Source organism: Heptranchias perlo, chromosome 1 (genome assembly GCF_035084215.1).
Source record: "Heptranchias perlo isolate sHepPer1 chromosome 1, sHepPer1.hap1, whole genome shotgun sequence".
NCBI classification, from domain to species: domain Eukaryota; kingdom Metazoa; phylum Chordata; class Chondrichthyes; order Hexanchiformes; family Hexanchidae; genus Heptranchias; species Heptranchias perlo.
The window spans coordinates 85,949,208-85,974,085 of NC_090325.1; the positions used below are offsets into that span (position 1 = coordinate 85,949,208).

At 41.0% G+C, this 24,878-nt stretch overlaps 1 protein-coding gene across 1 annotated transcript; it reads left to right on the forward strand.

The window, feature by feature from the left end:
• Positions 1–1,035: 1,035 nt before the first annotated feature.
• On the forward strand, positions 1,036–23,344 carry cnga1b (cyclic nucleotide gated channel subunit alpha 1b). Its single transcript, XM_068007116.1, has 7 exons — positions 1,036–1,139; positions 14,643–14,705; positions 16,602–16,652; positions 16,750–16,917; positions 19,345–19,452; positions 21,165–21,271; positions 21,939–23,344. Exons 1-7 carry the CDS (start codon positions 1,036–1,038, stop codon positions 23,342–23,344), a joined length of 2,007 nt encoding a protein of 668 aa, XP_067863217.1.
• The last annotated feature ends 1,534 nt before the right edge of the window (positions 23,345–24,878 follow it).

Sequence of the window (24,878 nt, forward strand, 5' to 3'; positions counted from 1 at the left end):
CATCTGAACCTATCTTGTAATCTTGTGACTGCTTCATAGGTAAACAGGTGTGAGTTGCATATGCTCTAAGAAAAAATAATTTGTGTATATGTTTAAGGCTATAACACTCTATTAAAATTTATGTTTATGAACCATAGGGGATGACTTTCCATGGCGGTTCTGTCACTCGCCTGCTGTAACTTTGGCAGAAGAGGCTTGGAAACCCCAAAAAAATGGCTTAAACAAGGTTTGTGCCATTTTCCTGCCGTTGCTCCAGATGATCCCGAGAACCCCAATGGAAATTCATACCGATGGTGTTTTGCTCTTGCAGTTTATGATGTTATCCATGGCCCTCAAGTGTTATTCCCTGGTAGTATATTACCAACCTCTGTTGATTCTCTACATCAACACTCGTGGCTAAGAATGATTCTCTGTGCATGAAGATCTTTTTGTTCATGAGCAAATTTATTTTGCAGTGTGATGCCAAGTCAAAATTCATAGTGTTACATTGATCTAAGGTTACCAGAATAGGATTCAGGCTACAGAATCCCAAATGATGGCAGTGTGCCTGCTTTCTTCTTTTATTATGGTAGGAAACCTGAATCCACCATCAAATGTCGGGTGTGGTCTTCACATGGTAAAATGTAGTAAAATGCAATATTTTAATATGATATTGTTACTAGTTTTAGAAACACAGAAGTATGGAAAATAGGGAGACTGACTCCGCTCAATTATGATAACAAGTCTAAGACCATAAATAGTTTTTCAAAGACTATCTAATTTGATCTGTAGGTGGCTCAGCTGGAGCTGAATCTTTTGTAAACTTCTATTCTTTTTGAAGGTTGTAACTTGTTTATTTTTTTCTGAAAATGCATTGTACAAAAACCCAATACTCACAGAGAGAAAAAACGAGAAACACTTTATTTATAAGTCTAAATACACTGAACAACAATAACATGTGTGACCAATTGCAAAAAAAAAGTACTCCTTCAAGCTGTAACAAACTCGTTGATGCCTTGTTCCTTTTCAGGGTTGGGAATCAATTTAGTCACCAAGATGGCGGCTGTGATTAATACACACCGGAGCTACCTACGCATTCCCCGAGTGTCTGTTCATCCTGCAGATGATGAGGTGGAACAGATGGAGAATGGACAAAGCAGGTAAGACAGAACCACTTCACGATCCTGGATCAGAAATAAATTATTAAGTATAGAATTGGCCAATATCAAAGTAGATTATTCACATGTTTCCCCAATTTCACTAACAAACGTCACAAATAGCATACTAATACAATCAGTGCCATCAATGCCATTCCTTGAGCAAAAATCATAAGCATAGATAACATTCTTAACCAGGGATGCTGTCCTACATTATACACAGTTTCCCAATATTTTTGTGCCCCTAGCTTCCGGATCTCCTTTTCTGTTGCATTGATGTTCTGTTGCATCTTGACCAAATGTTTTTGAGAAGTGAATGTTCCTTCTAAGATAGACTTGAGGTCCAGAGACAAGGGTGGAATGGAGTGTCCAAACTGTACCACTGCTTTAAGAGCCTCATGTTGCATGGATATGTTGACTTGAATTGTAGTGACATTATAGGTTGCTACTGGTACTAATCCGTTAGGTCCTATCATAGTTAGCTCGGTTGGCACGAAACAGAATGTTGAGTGGTGAACTGGACATTTCTGTTCCCGTGTTGGAAACTGGTTTGAGAAGTGGTTACACAGAACTCTCCCCTTCCCAGGGATACACTTTGGGCCTGGTGATAGTCCCATTTTTGTAATTGCACCGTACAAACAGGAGACTGATCGTCCAGAGTAAACCCGCAGGCTGATATGCCGGGAGTGGTACTGTCGCACCTACATATCCAAGATCCTCGTGACCTGTTGCAACAGTTCAGGTTGGGGACTTTCCAAGTGGTTCCCTTCTCCATCATATATCCTGAGTAACTTTCAAATTCCTTTTGCACCCTTCTTCTAAGATTCCCATGGATTCTACCTTTAATACTTCCCACTTGTTCTCCCCAAGTCTGGGCAGCCATATTACCATGGGTACCAGGCCTATTTCAGTATCATTATCTGTACTACAGGGCATCTAGCGTAATATATGGATCCATAACTTCGGATTTTGCACCTATCATAGGGCTCATTGTGATGGTGTTTGAACCACTCTTCAAGGTTCTTATCCAATACAAAATTGGGGACCCTATTATTCTCAATGTCTGTTAGGCCCTGCTGAACCTGATTCAGTAAGAACCCTCCATACATGGCACATGTGATGGCTGTTGACACGCCCTTTTTAGTTTGGGACCCTTCAGAGATTATCTCACTTGCCTTTTCTTGGACTTGTAACATTCCATCCACCATTCCTTTTAATGACTTCAACCCTTCCTGTTGTTCAACAATTTGATCTCCCTGATTCCCTGTCATATTACCCAAAATGCCTTTTAGCTGCTTTCTCATGACCTCGTCATAAACAAACATAAAAAATAGGAGCAGGAGTAGGCCAATCGGCCCCTCAAGCCTGCTCCGCCATTCAATAAGATCATGGCTGATCTGATCCTAACCTCAAATCTAAATTCATGTCCAATTTCCTGCCCGCTCCCCGTAACCCCTAATTCCCTTTACTTCTAGGACACTGTCTATTTCTGTTTTAAATTTATTTAATGATGTAGCTTCCACAGCTTCCTGGGGCAGCAAATTCCACAGACCTACTACCCTCTGAGTGAAGAAGTTTCTCCTCATCTCAGTTTTGAAAGAGCAGCCCCTTATTCTAAGATTATGCCCCCTAGTTCGAGTTTCACCCATCCTTGGGAACATCCTTACCGCATCCACCCGGTCAAGCCCCTTCACAATCTTATATGTTTCAATAAGTTCCCACATAGCCTCTATGTCAATGCGATTCCAGGCGACTGTTCCTGCAGTAGCTCCTATCCCTATCCATTCTTCTAATCCTCGTTTCTTCCAGCTATGGACATGTTTATTATTGTCGTGGAGTCATATATGGGAGTTTTGATGTTCCGGGGCCCAAGCCTCATCAACGTCTCTCCCTGCGTTAGTCCTTACTAAATTTTTGACTAGTTGGGAAACTAGCTGGCTATAGAATCCTTCATAGGTTTTGTTACATAGCCCAGGTGGCGTATGAATATTACTGAAATCAAACATGACAGGAACTATTTCAAACCGTACATTATTATACTATGCTTCATGAGCATGGGTAACTACCAGTCCGTTTCTGAGGACCTGGTGACTGATTGGGGCATTCTGCTGCTCCCTCGTGTGCCTTACTATGATTGGTTCGATCGTTAAGCATGGTTTGTCAGGTTTGATTACCTCTTTCCACCACGCCGGACGATTGTGGTTGGTGACTCATGTACAATTTATGTTCGATTCCCATTAGCTTTTGTAATTCCATAAAAAGATTAGCAGTTAAGTGGGATCCCTGGTTGCTGTCGACCTGTATGGGTATTCTCCACCCGCAGAACACCTCACTCAACAAAAGGAGAGCGGCGGTACAGGCTCTGGACTTTTGACTGTCCCAAGAGCTCTAATTTTTGGCGCAGAGTGCCCTATCTTTATACTATTCAGCTGTCAGGGTTGCACATAACATCTCTGGTCTTATCTCCTAGATGTAAATTATCCCACTCCCATTGAACCTAAATGAAACCTTGCTGGGTCAATTTTCACCTTATCTCGAAACTTTCTTCCTAGTCTTGTCTAAGATCACCTTGAGTTACATTTCATCACATTAACACACATAGACATATATATATTGCTTCCAAGTTTCATTTGGTCAATATCATACATCGTGATATAGACAAAGGAAATCATAATACACTGTACAGAAAAGTACAGTGTACCATATTATCGAGAAATCATGGACTTAAAAGATTCTTCAGCTTTCCTTTTACTAATATCCATGTTATGGATATTTTCTAAGTATTATTTCTCCCAATTTCATAGTTAACTGAAAGGAACCTAACCCTGAATTTTGGAAATCCAAATTACTACGTCCCTCTTTATTTTAATTTCAATCTCTCTGATTGGCACCTGTGGAGCAGTGTTTCCTGATTGTTCCATCAATTAGTCGATTTCTCTATAGAGCATGTGTCAGTGCCTTGCTTAAAACGTCTTCTCACTCTCCTTAGCCACATTACCATTTCATGTTGTGCTGTTGTCTTGTAACTGAACATGTCTGAGACTCGCTCTTCGCTGTATCTTCATCACGCATTTCCGCATACTTGTTGCCTCACATGCAACATATCATAGGTAATGTTCTTGAATATTAACTTCCTGCTGGCCAGTCTCTTTTTCCTCATGGTATTTCCAAACATGTTTTTCATGGAACATACCCTATGTCTAGAAAGATTCAATCCTGTAAGAGTAACTGGTCTGTTTAAAGAGTGGTTCCAATAGCTCACCAGACCGTAGGCCTTTGTAATCATGTTCTTCATCCTGGTCTCCGTTTTCGATGATGGCAACATACATTTGTATCCTTCTTGTCCACTGTAGCCATTTTTGGGCTTTCAGGTTATCTTATCAAAAGATTGGGAAGGGTCTGGAGGTTTCTGCTTATCTCCCCCTGCATGGTCCCAATGTCTCAGGTGGTGGCCAAGCTATCAAATGTAGTTTTCTCATCAGTATAGGCAAGGACACAACATCTCCATGAGAAAACTATCAATTTACTATTCTCAACTACACTTGCCTGACTTTCACTAGATTGTACATTTATACTGGTAAATCATGCCCAGGTCAATGACTTTAGAGAAATTCCCATTTGGTGGTATAATTTCTCTGTTTCTATCTTATATTCTCAATCACTTCTTCTCATCCAATTTTACACATCCCATTATATTACCATTTCAACTCATTCATGAGCCCTGGAGGAACTTTCCTGTCCAATACAATATTTACAAGCTGGTCCAATATCAATACATTTTTGGTTTATTTTACCTAAATTCTTCTTGGACCGCTTTTCATTTCCCAAAATATCCTGCTACATTGTGCCTGAATCCATTCCATCATTTCAAAATTATCCTAATTCCAGAGAGCAGTATTGTTGGACTGACAGGACTTGTCAATGTACAATTTTTAATTTCCACCAAAATACCTTCTTCCTTGATGCACATCATTGGATAAAGAACCATTTAGACTGGACTTCTTTTATTTTAAAATATAATTTGATTATCCCTTAAACTACAGGTAAATTTTCCCTTCTCGAGTGCTTGAACAGCAACTCATATCTATTTATCTTATCAATTCCAATTTTAGAAACAAATTATGTCCAGGCTTGGTGGTTTTACATTAGAGACAGAAGTGCTGTAACTCCCATATCTCCCCACTTCGAGCACTCTGTCTCGGAAGACAATAAATAACCCTGAATGGGTTAAAGCTGAGCTTTTGAGAGCCAAAGTCTCAGTCGAAATCATCACCCTGCTGTGATATTGGATATCTGCCAATGTCTGCAGATAAAGTTTTAAATTCCTAACACCACTGGATCGTTTCCTGCACCAGCACTTTTGCGGTCCTGAAAACCATAGTTCCCTGTGTAAAAGAAAATAACAGGAAATCCAATGTGGCTCTTCTTGAGAGCCCAAGGAGTCAATTTGTCAATTCATCATTTTATGATTTCATTCTGTTACCCTTTCTCCCGGGACAAGAGAGGACACCATGCATGTTTCTGTGAATGAATCTAATTATCTCACTCCAGGAGGAATAATCAGCAAAGGGAGCACAAAAATAATGCTCAATATCTCCTTCTATCACGTTGGGAAATATTCACTTAAATTAAGAAACTTAAAAATCTTATATGCTTATCTAAAGCACTATGACAATAGCACTAAATGATCTATTTTAAAGAATAATCCCTTTAAAGTGAAAAATGTCCAGAGGAACGTGGGAGAGACTGACTAGCTTTGCTGCCTATCTCCCAAAGTTTCTCTCTCTCTCTCTCTTGGAAATTGTAAACAATTTTACAACACCAAGTTATAGTCCAGCAATTTTATTTTAAATTCACAAGCTTTCGGAGATTTTCTCCTTCCTCAGGCAAATGTTTCAAGATCTCCTTGAAGCCTACGCATTTATACATATTGAACAATAATACATGGTGTTTACAGACTGCCCCTGCAACTGCCCGTTGCCAAGGCAATCACCGTGTTCAGACAGAGAGGTGTTACCTGCAGAACCTCCGAATACACATTCAATAAAAAAACAAACAGGGAAAAAAAACAGAGAGAAAAAAAAACACAGAGAGAGGCAGAAACATCCGGAAAGCAGAGAGAGCCAGCAAATGACCCATTATATTAAAAACAGATAACATTTGTTCGCTGGTGGGGTAACGTGTAGCGTGACATGAACCCAAGATCCCGGTTGAGGCCGTCCTCATGGGTGCGGAACTTGGCTATCAATTTCTGCTCGACGATTTTGCGTTGTCGTGTGTCTCGAAGGCCGCCTTGGAGTACGCTTACCCGAAGGTCGGTGGATGAATGTCCATGACTGCTGAAGTGTTCCCCGACTGGGAGGGAACCCTCCTGTTTGGCGATTGTTGCGCGGTGTCCGTTCATCCGTTGTCGCAGCGTCTGCATGGTCTCGCCAATGTACCATGCTCTACAATGTACAATGTACCAGAGCATGGTACATTGGCGAGACCATGCAGACGCTGCGACAACGGATGAACGGACACCGCGCAACAATCGCCAAACAGGAGGGTTCCCTCCCAGTCGGGGAACACTTCAGCAGTCATGGACATTCATCCACCGACCTTCGGGTAAGCGTACTCCAAGGCGGCCTTCGAGACACACGACAACGCAAAATCGTCGAGCAGAAATTGATAGCCAAGTTCCGCACCCATGAGGACGGCCTCAACCGGGATCTTGGGTTCATGTCACGCTACACGTTACCCCACCAGCGAACAAATGTTATCTGTTTTTAATATAATGGGTCATTTGCTGGCTCTCTCTGCTTTCCGGATGTTTCTGCCTCTCTCTGTGTTTTTTTTTCTCTCTGTTTTTTTTTCCTGTTTGTTTTTTTATTGAATGTGTATTCGGAGGTTCTGCAGGTAACACCTCTCTGTCTGAACACGGTGATTGCCTTGGCAACGGGCAGTTGCAGGGGCAGTCTGTAAACACCATGTATTATTGTTCAATATGTATAAATGCGTAGGCTTCAAGGAGATCTTGAAACATTTGCCTGAGGAAGGAGAAAATCTCCGAAAGCTTGTGAATTTAAAATAAAATTGCTGGACTATAACTTGGTGTTGTAAAATTGTTTACAATTGTCAACCCCAGTCCATCACCGGCATCTCCACATCATCTCTCTTGGAACTCACTGAGGGACAATAAAACTGTTTGTGAGTCAGCAGATTAACCTGCTGAACGCTCAGGAGGTGGGGGAGGAGTCAATCACAATAGCAGTTTTTTTTAGCTGTAATCCCTCTAAAACATAAGGGGCGCTAAATTGGGCCGTATAGCGCCCGTTGTTTCGGCGCTACACGGCCACTCCAACATCCAAGATCACATCTTGGATGCGCACGCACGTTTCCTGCGTGATGTGCGCCAAACACCACCTTGGCACGTGCTAAACCCGAACACTGGAATCATGTAAAGTAAAGAGAAAATGGCTTCAATCAGAGTGCAACGCTGATTTAAAGTGATAGACACCATTTCGGGATTTAATGCTCAACTCAACACACAGTCTTAACCCCGACCATCTGAACGTGACTTAGAGTGTCTGGAGGACTCCCCACCCTATTAAAGGGACCATGCAGGATTTACAGGTTAGTGGCTGGGTTATTGCCTCTGGCTGCCGAGACATTTGTACCTGTTTTTGGAGGTCTCCTAGACTTCAATATTAGGACGCAGGGACATAGCCTAACATTTAGAGCCAGGACGTGCAGGAGTGAAATTAGGAAATGCTTCTACACGCAAAGGGTGGGAGATATTTGGAATGCTCTTCTGCAGATGGCAGTTGATGCTAGCTCAGTTGTGAGTGTTAAATCCGAGATTGATAGATTTCTGTGAACCAAGGGTATTAAGGCATATGGGACTAAGGCGGGTATATGGAGTTAGGTCACAGGTCCACCATGATCCCATGATGGTGGAACAGGCTCAAGGGGCTAAATGCCACTGCCACTTGCTGCTTCTTGATATGCGCCACCTTCTCCTGCAAGAAAGCGAGGCGTGTGCTGGGGTGATGTGCCTGTCATGATTGAATAGCTGCCAGTGTGTGTGGCCTGTGAGTTGTGGGTGGGCGGCTTGAAACAGTGGTTATGTGTAAGGGCAGGAAGAAGCATCTAATGGGAAGAGTTGAGTACTGATGGAAAGAGTTTATTGGTATGTGGGGATGGGGGGTGTAGTGCGTAGTGCAGTTGGTAGGAGGAGCCACTTGACAGTTGACCTCACTCACCTTGACCACTCATGTCAAAGCATTGAACTTCTTCCTGCACTGCATCCATGTTCATGATACTGTGCGCCTGGCATTGACTTTGTCCCCCGCTGTCTCCCACAGTCTTTTGAGAATATGTCTGGAGGGCCTCTTGCCCCCCCCGCCCCCACTCCAGATATAGGATGTCCCTCCTTCTGTTCACCTCTTGCACCCAAGGTCTCTAGTGCATCAGCAGAGAACCTTGGTGCATGCACTCTCGCAGGCCTGGTACCAACTCAGATCGGCAGATTAGTGAGGTCTGGTTTGCAGATTGGAGGATGTGGGATTTAGTAATGCGCAACCTTTATTCAATATTTTAACATAACTCATCAGTGTATAAACATAGGGATGGGATCCGCATCTGTGTTTTACGTGTGTGATGTCTGATCTCTGTTCAGACTCCATGCAGACAGTAGACTGTTATTTTAATCAAATAATAGGTACAAGCTACCTTTAAGAGATTTCTAAGAAACATCCTCCCTTTAAGAGATGGAGCTCCCTCTGGTGGTGGAAAGTGCAAATTGCATTCATTCCATGTGCAAGGCCTGGAAAGGAATGCTGATTGTAGGTAAGTGCTCCTTGGGGACCAAACTTGCATCTTGTTTGCCCAGGGTCCGTTCGGCGCGGGGTGGTATCGCATCACGCTACCATCGCCCAGAATGGAAACCTTATCCAATTTTTCTCCCAAGTGCTTTAAAGAATTTCAAATTGATCTTTTCCCAAAGAGTCTTTGTGCTTTTATAACAGTGATAACTTGCACAAAGATCCTAACACAATTGAACTCTGGATAATAAATTTCAGCTTCTCAAACTTCCGATTTTCAAAACAGGAGCCATGAAGGCACAACAGATTTACCAATTTTATCCATCCTTAGTAATTGAAAATCTGTTAAAACAGCAGAAATCAATTGTATTTCCTTCAATTAACTTTAAACATCCCATGAAACAATTCTGCAGTACAATCTAACCACTCCTGCAGATCGTTATCATGGAGATAGCAGAGATCTTTTAACCATTCTGTTTTTTCCTTCATGGTCACTTTGTTATGACCACCATTAATCCCAAGATCAAAGGGTCAGTTTGCTAACAGCTAACATATTTCAGTAAAACATGATTAAACAAATAGAAGTTACTTTAAGATGTCCCAATATTTTAACACATCAATTCACGCTCACCAATACTCAACACAACTTAAACTTCAAATCACTCGACATTTACTTCAGATCATTAAGCATTTAAGAAATTCAAAATACCCATTTTTAATTGATGATCTCATGTCCGGAATTTGAGATGCTCACATTTTTTTTATAAGAACCAGAATTTTACTGTGGCCACAATAAAAGTCTGGTTTCCACAATTTAACAGGTTAGTTAACCTCAATAACTCCAATTTTAATTCAGCAATATCAGAATTAAACATAAGACAAACAGACATTAAACACAAGACTAACGATATTAAACACAAGACAAACAGATACAATTATCAATACAGCACATGTTTACTAAAACCCAGTACATTACATAGTTTCATTTCGTTCTTTCTTCAGGCGCACCTTTCCAAAACTGTAAAATAGTGGAAATAACTGCTTTCACAGCTAAACAAAATCTTTGTTACATTACACAAAAGAGGAAAACACATAACAAACATTAAAAAGGGGCCGTAGCCCGCAACAGTGAAAAGGAAGCACTGACAATGAGGACAGGCTTTTTAAAGAGACAGTACACTGAAAACAAAAGAACACATTCTGTAGCTTGTGATTCTCCTTCTTGATTCCATCATAGAACCCCATTCTGTACCGACTCAAAGTCTCAACCTCACAGTCAGTGTCCTCAACCAAGCCTGGTGTGGTGAAGATCCCTCCATACTTTTTGCTCTTCTTTCTCATCTTTCAACCTACCCACCGGATTTCAACTTCCTCTCTCAACCTCCCTAACTCCTGTGGTTGGAACAGGAGGCCTGCTTTCCAATCCTCTTTACTTTCCTCCTCCCTTACCAGTTTCTTCATCTTAGTCTCCACCTCACACAAAGTCTGACAGATTTAACTAATACAGTACAAGTTCCTATGTTCTCCTCATCCTCCTGCACAATCTTACCCTCGGTTACTTGACTTTGACATGAGTCCCCTTCTGGACTAGTCAAAAACGACACTAAATCTCTTACTTATTTTCCTATCCTCTATCTCCTGAGTTATTTCCCGAGCGGCAACGTATGTGAGCCCCTCTGAGGTTAAACATGCTAACAGCCATGTCACGTGCTTTGGACTCAGGTCCTTGGACAGGTCCATATCTTTACACAGTCCTTCTGCCATGATGACATTTTTATTACTGGCAGGAGTCACCCTATACTCTCAAGGATATTTCGCCTCGAGTTCCCTACCACCCAATGTGATGATCAGTCAACTGGGCTGAGCCTACCCAACACAAATCCGGTCTTACTATACCTCTATATTGTAAAGCCCTGCCGCGGGTCGTCAATTTGTAATAATTTCTGGAGCGGGGACGTTTGTCTCACCCACTTTTCAATGATTCGACTTGACACCGTGTTGGTTATAGAGGTTGTTCAGACTTTTTGTATAAGGTAGTTCAGACTAGATTATATTACAGTCTGTTTGCAGTAACTAACAATTGCTTTAACAGTGCAATAAGGGATTCGTATTACCTGCCTCTCGCGATTGGACAATCGGCATGCCTGGCTCATTGATGGTGATCTTCCCGATAGTTACACAGCTTTAGGCCAAAGGCCAGCATCGATCCGCCGGATGTGTCTAACTATCCATTCCTCCTCCGACTGTGTTTCTGCTGCCTAAAAGCCAGCCACTTATACTTTACTTTTACCTGAAAAGATGTGCTGCCCTGCACAGTCTGTTTAACAAATGTCCCACAAATGGTGAGTTAATGATGTGCCAGTTCCTATATCCTGTGAACCCACCCCAATATTCACAGAAGCACGACATAAGTCATTAAATTAGCTGATGACTCCCTCAAAAGGTTTACGGCCTTCCTATCTATTCAGCTGCATGATTTAGTTCAAAGAGCCCTAAAGGTCAGAAGGATCAGAAAGATTTAGAAAGATTGGTATCTTTCCATTTCATTAAACTTTTAACCTCTTACTACCAGCGTTCATCTCCTCCTGAATTAGCCTATTCTAAATTCATCATATTTGAGAAATTCTTAAACTCTCTAACCGCCCTCGTTTTCCTAATATAACTATAAAAATTCTTCGTATTGGTTTTGATATCCCTTGCAAGTTTCTTTTCATACTCTCTTTTTGTAGCTCTTACTATCTGTTTTGTGACCCTTTGTTGATCTTTGTATCTTTCCCATTCTCCAGGATCTGTGCCATTTTTTGCCTTTTTGTATGCCCTTTCCTTATGTCTTATACTGTCCCTTACCTCTTTAGTTGTCAATGGCTGTTTTTTTTGACGAGTAGAGTTCTTTCCCCTCAGGGGTATAAACAGATTCTGCATCATGTTAAATGTTTCTTTGAACATTTCCCACTCATCATCAATCTTTTTACCCACTAACAGATTTGCCCAGTTTACTGTGGACAGTCTCTGTCTCATCCCATTGAAGTCGTCCTTACCCAAGTATTGGATAGATGTTCACGCACAGTCAAGCTGTTAACTAAATCTGGTTCATTACCCATTACTAAATCTAGTATGGCTTGCCCCCTGGTTGCCTCTAGGACATACGGCTGTAGAAAACTTTCCCGGACACACTCAAGAAATTTACTACCTTTCTGACAGTTGCTAGTCTGCTTTTCCCAATCTATATGAAGGTTAAAGTCCCCCATTAAGACCACTATGCCTTTCTTACACGCTTGTCTAATCTCTGCATTTATACAATCTAGCACTTCAGAGCTGCTGACAGGGGTCCTATACACAAATCCCACTATAGTCTTAGATCCTTTCCTATTTCTCAATTCAACCCATAAGGTCTCTGTTGGCTGCTTACCCCTCGTTATATCCTCCTTTATCATTGAAGTGATTTCATCTCTAATCACTAAGGCTACTCCTCCCCCTCTTCCATTTTCCCTATCTCTCCTGTAGACCTTATAACCCGATATATTTAGTTCCCAATCCTGACCATCCTGCAGCCATGTCTCAGTAATAGCTATCATGTCATACCCTCCAATTTGAATTTGAGCCTGTAGTTCATTTAATTTATTCCTTATACTCCATGCGTTTGTATATAGAGCTCTTAGTTGGGCCACACACCCTAGCCTGACCTTCAGCTTTGATGCTGGGTTAATCGCTTTACGCCTTCTAGTTTTCACTTTATCTGTAGTGCCTAAAGTACACTTTCTTTCTGCTGCTCTACGCTTTTCCCTTTCACTTGTTCTTGAACATCTGTTTGTGCTATTTGTATTGTAAATTTCCCCTGGGTCTTCCCCTCTCTTGCTGCTCTCAACTTTACTCCCTTCTGACTCCCCGCTCAGGTTCCCATCCCCCTGCCACTCTAGTTTAAACCTTCCCCAACAGCACTAGCAAACACCCCCGCGAGGACGTTGGTCCCGGTCCTGCTCGGGTGTAACCCGTCCCACTTGTACAGGTCCACCTTCCCCAGAACCGGTCCCAATGTCCCAGGAATCTAAATCCCTCCCTCCTACACCATCCCTGCAGCCATGCATTCATCCGGTCTATTGTCCTGTTCCTACACTCACTCGCACGTGGCACTGGTAGTAATCCTGAGATCACTACCTTTGAGGTCCTGCTTTTTAATTTATCTCCTAACTCCTTAAATTCACCTTGCAGGACCTCATTCCCTTTTTTTACCTATGCCGTTGGTACCGATATGGACCATGACTACTGGCTGTTCACCCTCCCCCTCCAGAATGACCTGCAGCCTCTCCGTGACATCCTTGACCCTAGCACTGGGGAGGCAGAAACGTCTGTCTGTTCCCCTTACAATTGAATCCCCTATCAGTATAGCCCTGCCACTCTTCCTCCTCCCCTCTGTGCAGCAGAGCCACCCATGGTGCCACGAGCTTGGCTCTTGCTGCTTTCCCCTGATAAGCCATCTCCCCCAACAGTATCCAAAGCGGTATATCTGTTTGAGAGGGAGATGGCCCCAGGGGACTCCTGCTCTACCTTCCTAGTCCTTTTACTCTGCCTGGTGGTCACCCATTTCCTTTCTGCCTGCGTAATCTTTACCTGCGGTGTGACCACCTCACTGAACGTGCTATCCACGATAGTCTCAGCATCATGGATGCTCCACAGTGAATCCACCCACAGCTCCAGCTCCGTAATGCAGTTAGCCAGTAGCTGCAGCTGGACACACTTCCTGCACACATGGTCGTCAGGGACACTGGTAGTGTCCATGACTTCCCACATAGTGCAGGAGGAGCATATCATGGGTGCGAGCTGTGCTGCCATGACTTGCCTTAGATTTACACTGCGTTCACCTCTCAGACTCTCCTCCCGCTCTCGGACTGTCCTTTTATATTGTGCTCACCTCTCGGACTCTCCTGCCTCACCTGTGACGTCGCACAGTAGTTTTCTCTTGTTGCAGGTCTGCTGCTGCTTTTATCCCCACTCTCAGTCTTCTGCTCTGGTCCACCGCCGCTCTGCAGAAAAAGTTAGGAAAAGCAAGGCAAAGCAGCACCTCCTTCCTCCACTTCACCGAACTCCCACACTTACCAAACTCTCAGTTGATCACTCGGTGCTCCGTTGCACTCAGTTGGGTCCTATCATAGTTAGTTTGGTTGGCCCAAAACAGAATGTTGAGTGGTGAACTGGACATTTCTGTTCCCCATGTTGGAAACTGGTTTGAGAAGTGGTTACACAGAACTCTCCCCTTCCCAGGGATACACTTTGGGCCTGGTGATAGTCCCATTTTTGTAATTACACCGTACAAACAGGAGACTGATCGTCCAGAGTAAACCCGCAGGCTGATATGCCGGGAGTGGTACTGTCGCACCTACATATCCAAGATCCTCGTGACCTGTTGCAACAGTTCAGGTTGTGGGCTTTCCAAGTGGTTCCCTTCTCCATCATATATCCTGAGTAACTTTCAAATTCCTTATGCACCCTTCTTCTAAGATTCCCATGGATTCTACCTTTAATACATATTCACCCAGGTCAAATATTCTTTGTATTTTATTATCTTGGTATGGACTGTCCAATATCCATTCATGCAGACATTGTTATTTCAGATCAACACTTTTTCAAAAGAATACCAATAATTAGCCATTTGTAAAATTTGTTTTAAATTAACTTTATTTCTAACCATTATGCTATCTCTTAGGAACCAACCCCTTCCTGATGACATGAAGATGTCTAACATTAACAACAGCAATAACAACGATGAGTAAGTATAAAGCTGGATTTCTGAAATAATTGACATAATGCAGAATAAAGTTATTCTAAAAATAACTGTTTTGCCAATGTGCATTTAATACGGTCCAAGAAAATCCATAAATGTCAGATGTGGCTCAGTGTAACACTCTCGTCTCTGACATTTTAGTGCAGTACTGAGGGAGTGCTGCATAGTTGGAGGTGCTGTCTTTCAGATGAGACGTTAACTCCATCTACCTTCTCAGGTGAACGTAAAAGATTCCATGCCACTATCCGAAGAAGAGCAGGGGAGTTTCATCTCATGTCCTGGCCAATATTATTCCCTCAACCAACATCTATAACAGATGATTTGGTCATTTATTTCATTGCTGTTTGTGGGAGCTTGCTTTGCACAAATTGGCTGCCACATCACAACAGAAATTTGCATACATTTAAGTGTGACCAAGACGTGTATTACAGGAAGTGTGATGTAGTGCATTGGCATGTACTGTTTTTATTATATTAATATTTAATTGATACCAGAGTGGTATGAAATATACATTTGATTCTGATTATTGGATATACAGCTTATTTTTAAAAAAACTTTATAAGATTAATTGCTAGCTGCCAAAAATCTATTACATGAAGCATCTAGAAACATGAATGATTTGTGCAGTTATATTTCTTACATTTAGTTAGTCTTATATTTCTAGCAGTTAATTTTGCACTCGTATAGTTCAAGATGTAAGCCATTATTCAAGCACCACCTTTATCCTCAATGAAAAATAAATTGTGACACTATTGCACATGCACAGGTGTCGAGGCAGAGTTTGTGCAAGTGCAATTGAACTTGCATTAAAAAAAGTGATTCAACTAAAAACTCATGCATATACAAGTAAGCGTGTGCTTAAAACAGGGTTCACTCAGGGATCTGGGCTAGCTTTCTAGGATCTCTTAATTAGACGGACGGGGCACTGCCCGATGGCTGGGAATCAGTGAGGGGTAGATCAGGAGGACAAGGAATGGAGAGTCTGACAGACAGAGATTGGCTTCTCAGGTGGAAGGGAATAGGTCAGGTGACATAGCAAGCAAGTATTGGTTTGGAATGCACTGAGCAGGGTAGCCATCTGGGGTGAGTTTCAACAGATCATATTCTGTGACTATCTCTCACACTCTTTTTCTCTATTTCCATCACACTGTGTCTCTTCCCCCCCCCCCCCACTCTATTTGTGTGTCTTTCACACTCTCACATATACACCCTCTCCTTCTCTCACCTCCTTTTCCTGTTCCTTCCCTTCTGTCTCTTTCTCATGTTTTTCTCCCTTTATGGTTCTATCTCAGTCCTCTTGTTCTCTCTCTCTCCTCTTTTCTTCCATGTCACAGTCTCAGGAATGGGGTAGGACATTTAGGACTGAGATGAGGAGAAATTTCTTCACTCAGAGGGTGGTGAACCTGTGGAATTCTCTACCACAGAAGGCTGTGGAGGCCAAGTCACTGAATATACTTAAGAAGGAGCTAGATAGATTTCTAGACACAAAAGGCATCAAGGGATACAGGGAAAGAGCGGGAATGTGGAATTGAGATAGAGGATCAGCCATGATCATATTGAATGGCGGAGCAGGCTCGAGGGGCCGAATGGCCTACTCCTGCTCCTATTTTCTATGCTTCTATGTTTCTACTTCAAAAGTACTTCATTGGTTATAAAGCGCTTTGGAACGTCCTGAGCTCATGAAAGACGCTGTATAAATGCAAGTCTTTCTTTTTCTTTTTTACAAATTTCAGACAATATTAAAATTGAAAGAAAAAATCAAAACCATTGCAGTTTAAATATTGTATTGCTTTGTGAACTCAGGCAGGATTACGGCTATAGATAGAATTTTAAATGTGATTGTGACATGCTGGATGATTTTTTAAAAATCTTCTTTTTTAGAGAGAAAGAGAAAAAGAAAGAATCCAAAAAGAGCAAAAAAGAGAAAAAGGGGTAAGTGGGAAAGGGCTTATTATTTTTTCCATATATTTAAAAAAATCTTCGTTTCTCACCTTACTGTACAAGTGCTGAATTTCAATTCATCTTACAGTAAATCTGATGGCAAAAAAGGAGAAAAGAAAAAGGACAAAGAAAAGAAAAAAGATAAAAATAAGGAGGAAAAGGAGGCAGGAAAAGATAAGAAAGATGACAAGAAAGATGACAAGAAAGATGATAAGAAAGATGACAAGAAAGATGACAAGAAAGATGGCAAGTCATTGTAAGTGCGCTTAACTTTTTGCTCGCTGCAGTATAGCAGTATGACTGGCTGTGGATACTTAATTCGTAGCGACCAGCTTTTTTATAAAATGTAACACAGACACTGCAAGAAAAAAAACAGTACTTAATACCCCAAACATTTTATAGTAAGGCATCCCTTTAAATCTCACTGAATGTTTGGTTTAATCGCAAAATTGGTAAGCGTACTCATGAACTACTGCATGTTGAAACATCAACCGATTTAAAGCAGAAACCATTAGAAAAAACAAGAATCTCCCAAGCACTGCTGCTAGTAACCTAGGAGAACAGTAGAGCTTTGCACCTGTGCTTTGCATCTGCGCACTTCCTTTGCCTGCTCAGAGGCGGCTTCCCGGTTCTCGGAACTTCTTATGCGAAACCGCAAGCAGAGACACTCAATTCAGGGGACCTGACCTTTATAAGGTAAATGCAATAACATTTGCAAACTGTGTGCAAGTGTCACGTGGTCAGATATTACGTGATCAGATGCCACATGATCAAACACCACATAATCAGGTGTTACATGAGCAATATCATGTGATCAAACATCCTGAAATATGTCCAACCACAGTTGGCAGCCCTAGGACAGAGTGTTGAACTTCTTTGCAATCTTAAAATCTATTCCATAAGTTAACAATCTGGGCTAACAATCGGCACTTAATGACCAAATGCAATGTTCCAACACAATCTATTTTGATTGCTGCCCAATCATAAAGTGATCAACATCTGTTCCCACATGATAAAAAGTGCATTGTTTATTCTTTGTTTAGTGATGTGCCACATGCTATTGTGTTGAACCTTCACCACACGGACTGCAGCGGTTCAAGAAGGCAGATCACCACCACCTTCCATGAATGAATTTTTTAAAAATTTAGAAATATTACCTTAACTATTTATTAATTATGTCACACCTTTATCAGTGCTCCCACTCTCTGGTCAAACCTTTCTGACAATGATATTTGTTGCCTGTAATTTTGCTCTATGGGACGAATTGAACTGTTTCCATATTATTTTCTTTGTGTTTTCCACTTGTGCATGCATGAGTTTTAGAATCTAAGGTCTGCGTATAATATTTATAATTTATTTAGTATTTATTACTCATGCTTTTCCTTGCTGTTTTTTATTTTCTGACTTTTTCTTACTGTGATTTCTGTGTGTCCCTTCAGTTGTTCTCTTAGGATGTATGCATAAACTAACAAAAATAAAATCATTATGCCTCATTAAGGGTTTTCTTAACTACTCGTATATTTATAATAAATTCTTATTGCTTGTTATTGTAACAGGAAAGTATAATTCACTAGTAACCAAACTGAAAAAACAGCCCTGTAAAAAAATCATAATTTTGTTCTCCCCATAAAAAAGTCTCCTTCTAAATGGTAATTTTGAAGAGTCAATGAAATTCACACTTCTTCAGCAGATAAAGGGTGTAAAAGCGATCAGATAATATGAACTGTCCACTGATTCAGGATACACATGGTCAGTAAGTACAAAGGCTGGAATTGTTGGACAATTTTCACCTGAGAGTGTTGTCACCCAAAATGTATTTTTAGCAAATATTAGGCTGGATTTTGCTCTGAAAGTAACGATGAGCCTAACATCACTCACCGTTATTTCAGTGCATTTGGTACAGCAGCTTCTGGCGACTGCACATGCGCAGTCAAATGCGGATATCCGGAAATTCCTCTTCCAGACACCCTGCTCTTCCGTAAGATTTGCGAGCTCAGCATCTCGCCAGTTGACTCGCCGTTAAAATGAATGCAACAGCATAGAGTTCCTCTACTGCACTGATGGATATGAAGTAATCTCGCCAAAAAAAAATACGTCAAATTTTTTAAGACTAAGCAAACTTTTAATGGCGTGCTAAGTCTTAATGACTGCCAAACAACCTCTCTGGCACTGAAAATTAAAATGGAGTCTCATTCCTTCAGATTTTAATTGTTGTTGGACATTTAAAAACAACATTTTTTTTAGTTTTTCTTTCTGTCTCTTTTATCTCTGTCTCTTAATTCAATATTTCTTACCCTCTCTTTATTTCGCTTTCTGTACTTGATTTGACTTTGAATTCACCATTCTAACTTACAGTTCTGGTTATGACTCTGTGTGACTTAAGGGGTTAAGGGGACAATTGCTTGCCCCGTTCACACAGGTCCCAAATGTCCTGTAGAGGGCACCGTGCTGGATTGAGAGCCCCATGAGAGGAACTTGCCATGCAAAAGCCCATGAAAAGTCTATGGGAAAGTGCAAGTCTACCGAACGACAGGTGCCGATCAGAGCAAAATCTGGCCCATTATGTTCAATGTAGCTTTCTTCTTTCAAACTCACATCCTTTTTAAATGGTCGTGTATTTTAAATGACATATGATGAAATAATGAGATTGTTTTTATTTCTGTTCCGTACAATTTATCTTCAGGTTGGAGAAAATGATTCCCATCCTTGACCCGGCAGGAAACATGTACTACAACTGGCTCTTGATAATTACAATGCCTGTAATGTACAACTGGACAATGATCATAGCTAGGTAGGATGAGACTAGAAAAAAACTGTCAAATAACGGAATGTAAATTAGGTGTTGTGATGCCACAGTGGAGTTATTAGAGGCAGCTTCAATTTTTACCATACGAAAACTCCCCTCTTCACTGCAGGAGGTGATAAGTGCGGGCCAGGCATTTCCCACGGGGAAGGAGAGAAAATTGGAGCATAAATCATCCCTGGGATGCTGTTACACACTTTTTGGTGGCTGGCTCAGGGCAGAATCTGGGAACTGGTTGTCTTTTCAACTTTCGGCCACAGTTAGTGCATGATCTGTGAAAACGGGGGAGAAAAAATAAAGGGGGTTTAACCTCTAATTAAATAATACATTTATAAACAAACAAACATATTTATGACACTATTGCATATGGCAAAATGTTCTGTTCTTCCTTAACATCATTCTTAATAATTCCTTTGGAGTAGATTGCATTATTATTGGGTTATCATTCAGATCTTGTATTACTTTAGAGAAACTATGATTATATATGTGTCTTTCGTCTATTATACTGAAAGGCATTTTGTTTATGAGGTGAGCTTAATGTGGTACAGACAAGATAAATGGAATAGATTCTCTTTCATGAGTGCAACAAAGTGTTGGGATGTGAGTTTGTACCTATGATTCACCACATGGTTAGTTACCGATCCCAACCAGAATATTTTTACAACATGCCAAGAAATGGGAGCGTATAGCAGGGAATCACCCCAGGCTGTTCCCATACACTTCACTGCAGCTGATCATTGGTGCATGGCCTGGGAATAGGTCACGGATCACTTTCTCAGCTGAAGGTGATGCATTGGATAGGAAAAATATCAAAAGTGGAATGAAAGGAAATTTTTGAAAAATGTATAGAACAGTAAATTTAGTTCAAATTTTTTCACGGTTAATCGCATAAAGAAAATTATTTCACAGCACTTTACAGAGCAGAGGTAGAAGGGAAAACAGAAAAGAAAATAAAGGACTGGGGCTGAAAACACAGTCAAAGGAGGCATTTTGACAGCAGAAAGAGAGGAGGTATATAAGGAGGGACTTCCAAAGGGCACAGCTTAGTGATTGAAAGAGAGCCAACTGACGATGGAGCAAAGGGAAGAAGAAATGAGGGGTAAGCCAATGTCAGATGAGTGTATTCAGGGAAATATGGCTGGAGGTGATTACTGAGGTTGTCAGTTATAGGCTGTAGAGAGATTTAAAAATGAGGATGAGGGTCTTAAAAAGTCATGGTAACTAGAGGTGCTTGGCTGGGATGGGGTGATGAGAGTTCAGAACTTGGTGCAGATGAGGAGCAAAGTTTTGTTGGTGCAAGCACAGAGGCTGGCTAACGGAGCATTTGAAAAGTTGAGACTCAAGGTGATGGATTAGGAAAGAGCTTTGAGAAATCTCGCTGGGTAGAAAAATAAATGTGTCCCTGAGTTACTTTAACATTGTGCACATCAGACCAGATAGAAGGAATAAGTGAAACATTATGGGAAAAGCTGATAGCCTAGCTAAGGTGCCTGTACTAAGATTGCAAGGAGGAAGTGGAAAGTTACTGTAATCTCAGAATGGACACCCATAACTTCAAATGAATCATTGCTGATCCCTGTGAACATGGTGATGCTTTGTTGAAACATCTTAAATACCTTGGTAGAAAATGTGACTAAATTTAATTGAATGAATGGTGAAGAATTCATAGTTTTGTGTTTGTTTTCCCATTCACTATTTAGAGCATGTTTTGAGGAACTTCAGCACGATTACTTGACCATGTGGTTCATCCTTGATTATGTATCAGATATTATTTACGCACTTGACATGTGGTTAAGGACAAAAACGGGTGAGTGTACTTTTTGTTATTTTGCCCAAGGGGTTTTGGGGTTATTTTCCATCCACATGGGACCCAAAAATCACAGTGCTGTGCCCTCTGCCCCATTCCCACTCCTTTCCCACCATTTTCCTGGGAGACTGTGCATGGTTGGCCCAGACATCTTCCTGTTTCAGGCAGAAGCCTCATTCTAATATGCTAATCGGGGTCCTATGACGTACATAGGAAGGGCCCCGACAACATTTTTAGGTACCAATGGGCACAGCAGTGCCATGCACATTCCATCCGCTGGCAGCCCAACCAACCAGCGGTCCTTAAAGGGACCGCTAAGAAAAAGATAGGTTTTTGTTTTATTTACAATTTTTGTGGGGCCAGGAGGAGCATGGATGCTTTATTTGTTAAAGGTGAAGGTTTGAAAATATACAGAGTTCCATGATAAATGAACAGATAGTACTAATGCTAAATGCATTGCTTTGTGACATAGCCCAAAAGTGCAACTTGATGCCTTAGTTTGCAGCATATTTATTTCGCACTATTTTAATATATTTTGATTCAGTTGTGTTTCCCTCATTTTTAGTTGCTCTCCACATTGAGATCCTTTGCCACATCCCATTCCAAAGATCCTTTCAGAAAATTTTCTATAATTAATTATTTTGGTGCTTTCTTTTAACCCCCACAGGTTATCTGGAACAAGGTCTATTGGTTAAAGATGAAAAGAAACTCAGAGAAAAATACTTGGCTACACTGCAATTCAAACTAGACATTTTCTCAATCATCCCAACTGATATTCTGTACTTTTTAGTTGGACTAGACTATCCAGAAATTAGATTAAATCGTTTGGCTAGGATTAATCGAATGTTTGAGTTCGTTTCAAGAACCGAAACTAGGACAAACTACCCAAACCTTTTCAGGATTTCCAACCTTGTCATGTACATCGTGATCATTATCCATTGGAATGCTTGTGTGTACTATACAATTTCCAAAATTATAGGGTTTGGAGCAGACACATGGGTTTATCCAAATACTTCTCTTCCAGAATTTAACCGGCTTGCTAGGAAATATGTGTACAGTCTCTACTGGTCAACACTGACACTAACCACTATTGGAGAAACCCCTCCTCCGGTCCAAGATTCAGAATACTTCTTTGTAGTGGCCGATTTCCTGGTTGGAGTGTTGATTTTTGCCACCATCGTTGGTAACGTCGGTTCTATGATTTCCAACATGAATGCGGCTCGTGCAGAGTTTCAGTCAAGGATTGATGCCATCAAACAATACATGCACTTCCGAAAAGTGAGCAAAGATTTGGAGAAGAGAGTTATCAAATGGTTTGACTACTTGTGGACAAACAAAAAAGCAGTAGATGAAAGAGAAGTCTTGAAGTATCTTCCAGATAAACTAAGAGCAGAGATTGCCATCAATGTCCACCTGGATACACTGAAGAAAGTTCGCATCTTTGCAGATTGTGAAGCTGGTCTGCTGGTTGAGTTGGTGTTGAAGCTAAGGCCCCAGGTATACAGCCCTGAAGATTATATTTGCCGCAAAGGAGACATTGGTAGAGAGATGTACATCATCAAAGAAGGGAAACTTGCTGTTGTTGCTGATGATGGAATTACACAGTTTGTAGTTCTAAGTGATGGCAGCTACTTTGGTGAAATTAGTATTCTGAATATCAAAGGTAGTAAAGCTGGGAACAGAAGAACTGCAAACATTAAGAGCATAGGCTATTCAGATTTGTTCTGCCTCTCCAAAGATGACCTCATGGAAGCTCTCACTGAGTACCCAGATGCAAAAGCAATGCTGGAGGAAAAGGGAAAACAAATTTTAATGAAGGATGGTCTTTTGGATCTAGATATTGCCATGCTTGGAAGTGACCCAAAGGACATGGAAGAGAAAGTAGCCAGACTGGATGTTGCAATTGACCTTTTACAGACTAAATTTGCTCGGCTTCTGGCAGAGTACAATGCTACACAACAGAAGCTAAAAGAAAGAGTGACAAAGATCGAGAACAAAATGAAACGATCAGGGATAGAGTTTAAAATAACAGAACTGACAGATGTTGACGTTGAAGAAAGTACAAAAGAATAGTGTAAACATGCATATTAATATTATAATTCTAATAATTTTTTATGTGACTGGACATACTTCAGATGCATATCTCAGGAAGAAAATTCATATAAAACATTAACATACTGTTATATAGAAGGATATTTCAGAGTGTTCAAGGTAAATTTTATACATGGGGTTCTACAAATACTGACAAGATACAGCTGAACACTGACTGTTGGGAATATATTTGGAACTTAATTACAAATTATTACTAGTGAGCCTTTGCTGTCAGGGTAGAATGTTTGTTCCAGTACTCAAAATTAAAAACACAGTGTTAAGTAAAAATGTTAACAATATTTCTTGCTTAAACCCACTCTATGTGTAAGAATAAAGAAAGAACTTGTATTTACATAGCGCCTTATCAAGTCCTCAGGATGTCCCAAAGCGCTTTATAGTCGATGGATTATTTTTCAAAGAGCAATCACTGTTGTTATGTAGTCAAAGTTATGTATAAGTTGTTTCAAGGATACGTATTATCAAAATCTATATGTTTGTGTAACTATGGCCGCGCAATTTCCCGGCGTTACTGCCAGGATCACGCCCAAAGCTACCCTCCAACGCTAACCCAAATGGAGTTTTTAGGGACACTGGGAGGGCATCTCATTTACAAAGGCCAATCAGGCACAAGGGCCCTTTCAATTGCATCTCTGCTGCTCACCAGTCCCATGCCCATGGAAACTCCCACAATCTTATGACTTTTGGGGGAGTGTTGCACAGACATCCCTGCCCCAACTTTGCCAATGTTGCTATAAGACCTCTTGCTCAGGAGCAGGAGCGGGAATTAAGGGAATAGCTGCCCCTGGATCTCCAGCCTACCTGTCATATGCCTAATAAGGGGTGAATGGAAGTTCTGTCCATTACAAGGCAGCAAGGAAACTTCCAGAAACAGTGGAGGTCGGCATAATTGGGTCACTGTTGTTTCCCTCAAGATCTGTTGGTCTCCCGCTGGAGTTACGACAGAAAACTGGCAGAACCCTTATGGAATTTCAGGGCCTATGAGTTAGTAACAAATTACTCAACTGTGAAACAAATATGTTTTAAAGGAGAACTGTACTTCTGAATTGTCACATAGTCTAAAATGTTACAAGCACAAAAAAGTGGAAACGAGGGACAACTGAGAGACACTGGTAATAATACAGACATTTCTCTCTACAACAAGGGAAAGTGCAATCTGGAAATAGAAACACTCTGTGAATTCTTAGCTTCAGTTATGTCTTGGTCCACTCCAATGGAGAATGCTGTCCATAGCTCCCATTAATTAGGTTATGGGAATATGGGGGAGGGAGAGTCTACACAAAGTACATATTCTCAAACTACCTCTGATCAGCAGATTTAAAACACAAACCATAGATACAGTGATGACTGAGAAGGCACTAATAAGTGTCTGTTGTTTCTAACATTTAGACTGATGTGACAAGATGAATATTTTCCTCTTCTGAATTTTTCTTAAACAGAAATAACTATGCACTATTTGAACCTAGATAAGATAATATGGAATAATACATTTTATATA

Bases quoted from the DNA above. Each gene is read 5' to 3' on its own strand.
- cnga1b (XM_068007116.1), top strand. From the start codon at position 1,036: ATGGCGGCTGTGATTAATACACACCGGAGCTACCTACGCATTCCCCGA. The intron at 1,140-14,642 runs GTAAGACAGAAC...GCTATCTCTTAG, and splicing joins ATGGAGAATGGACAAAGCAG to GAACCAACCCCTTCCTGATG. The intron at 16,653-16,749 runs GTAAGTGGGAAA...TTCATCTTACAG, and splicing joins AGCAAAAAAGAGAAAAAGGG to TAAATCTGATGGCAAAAAAG.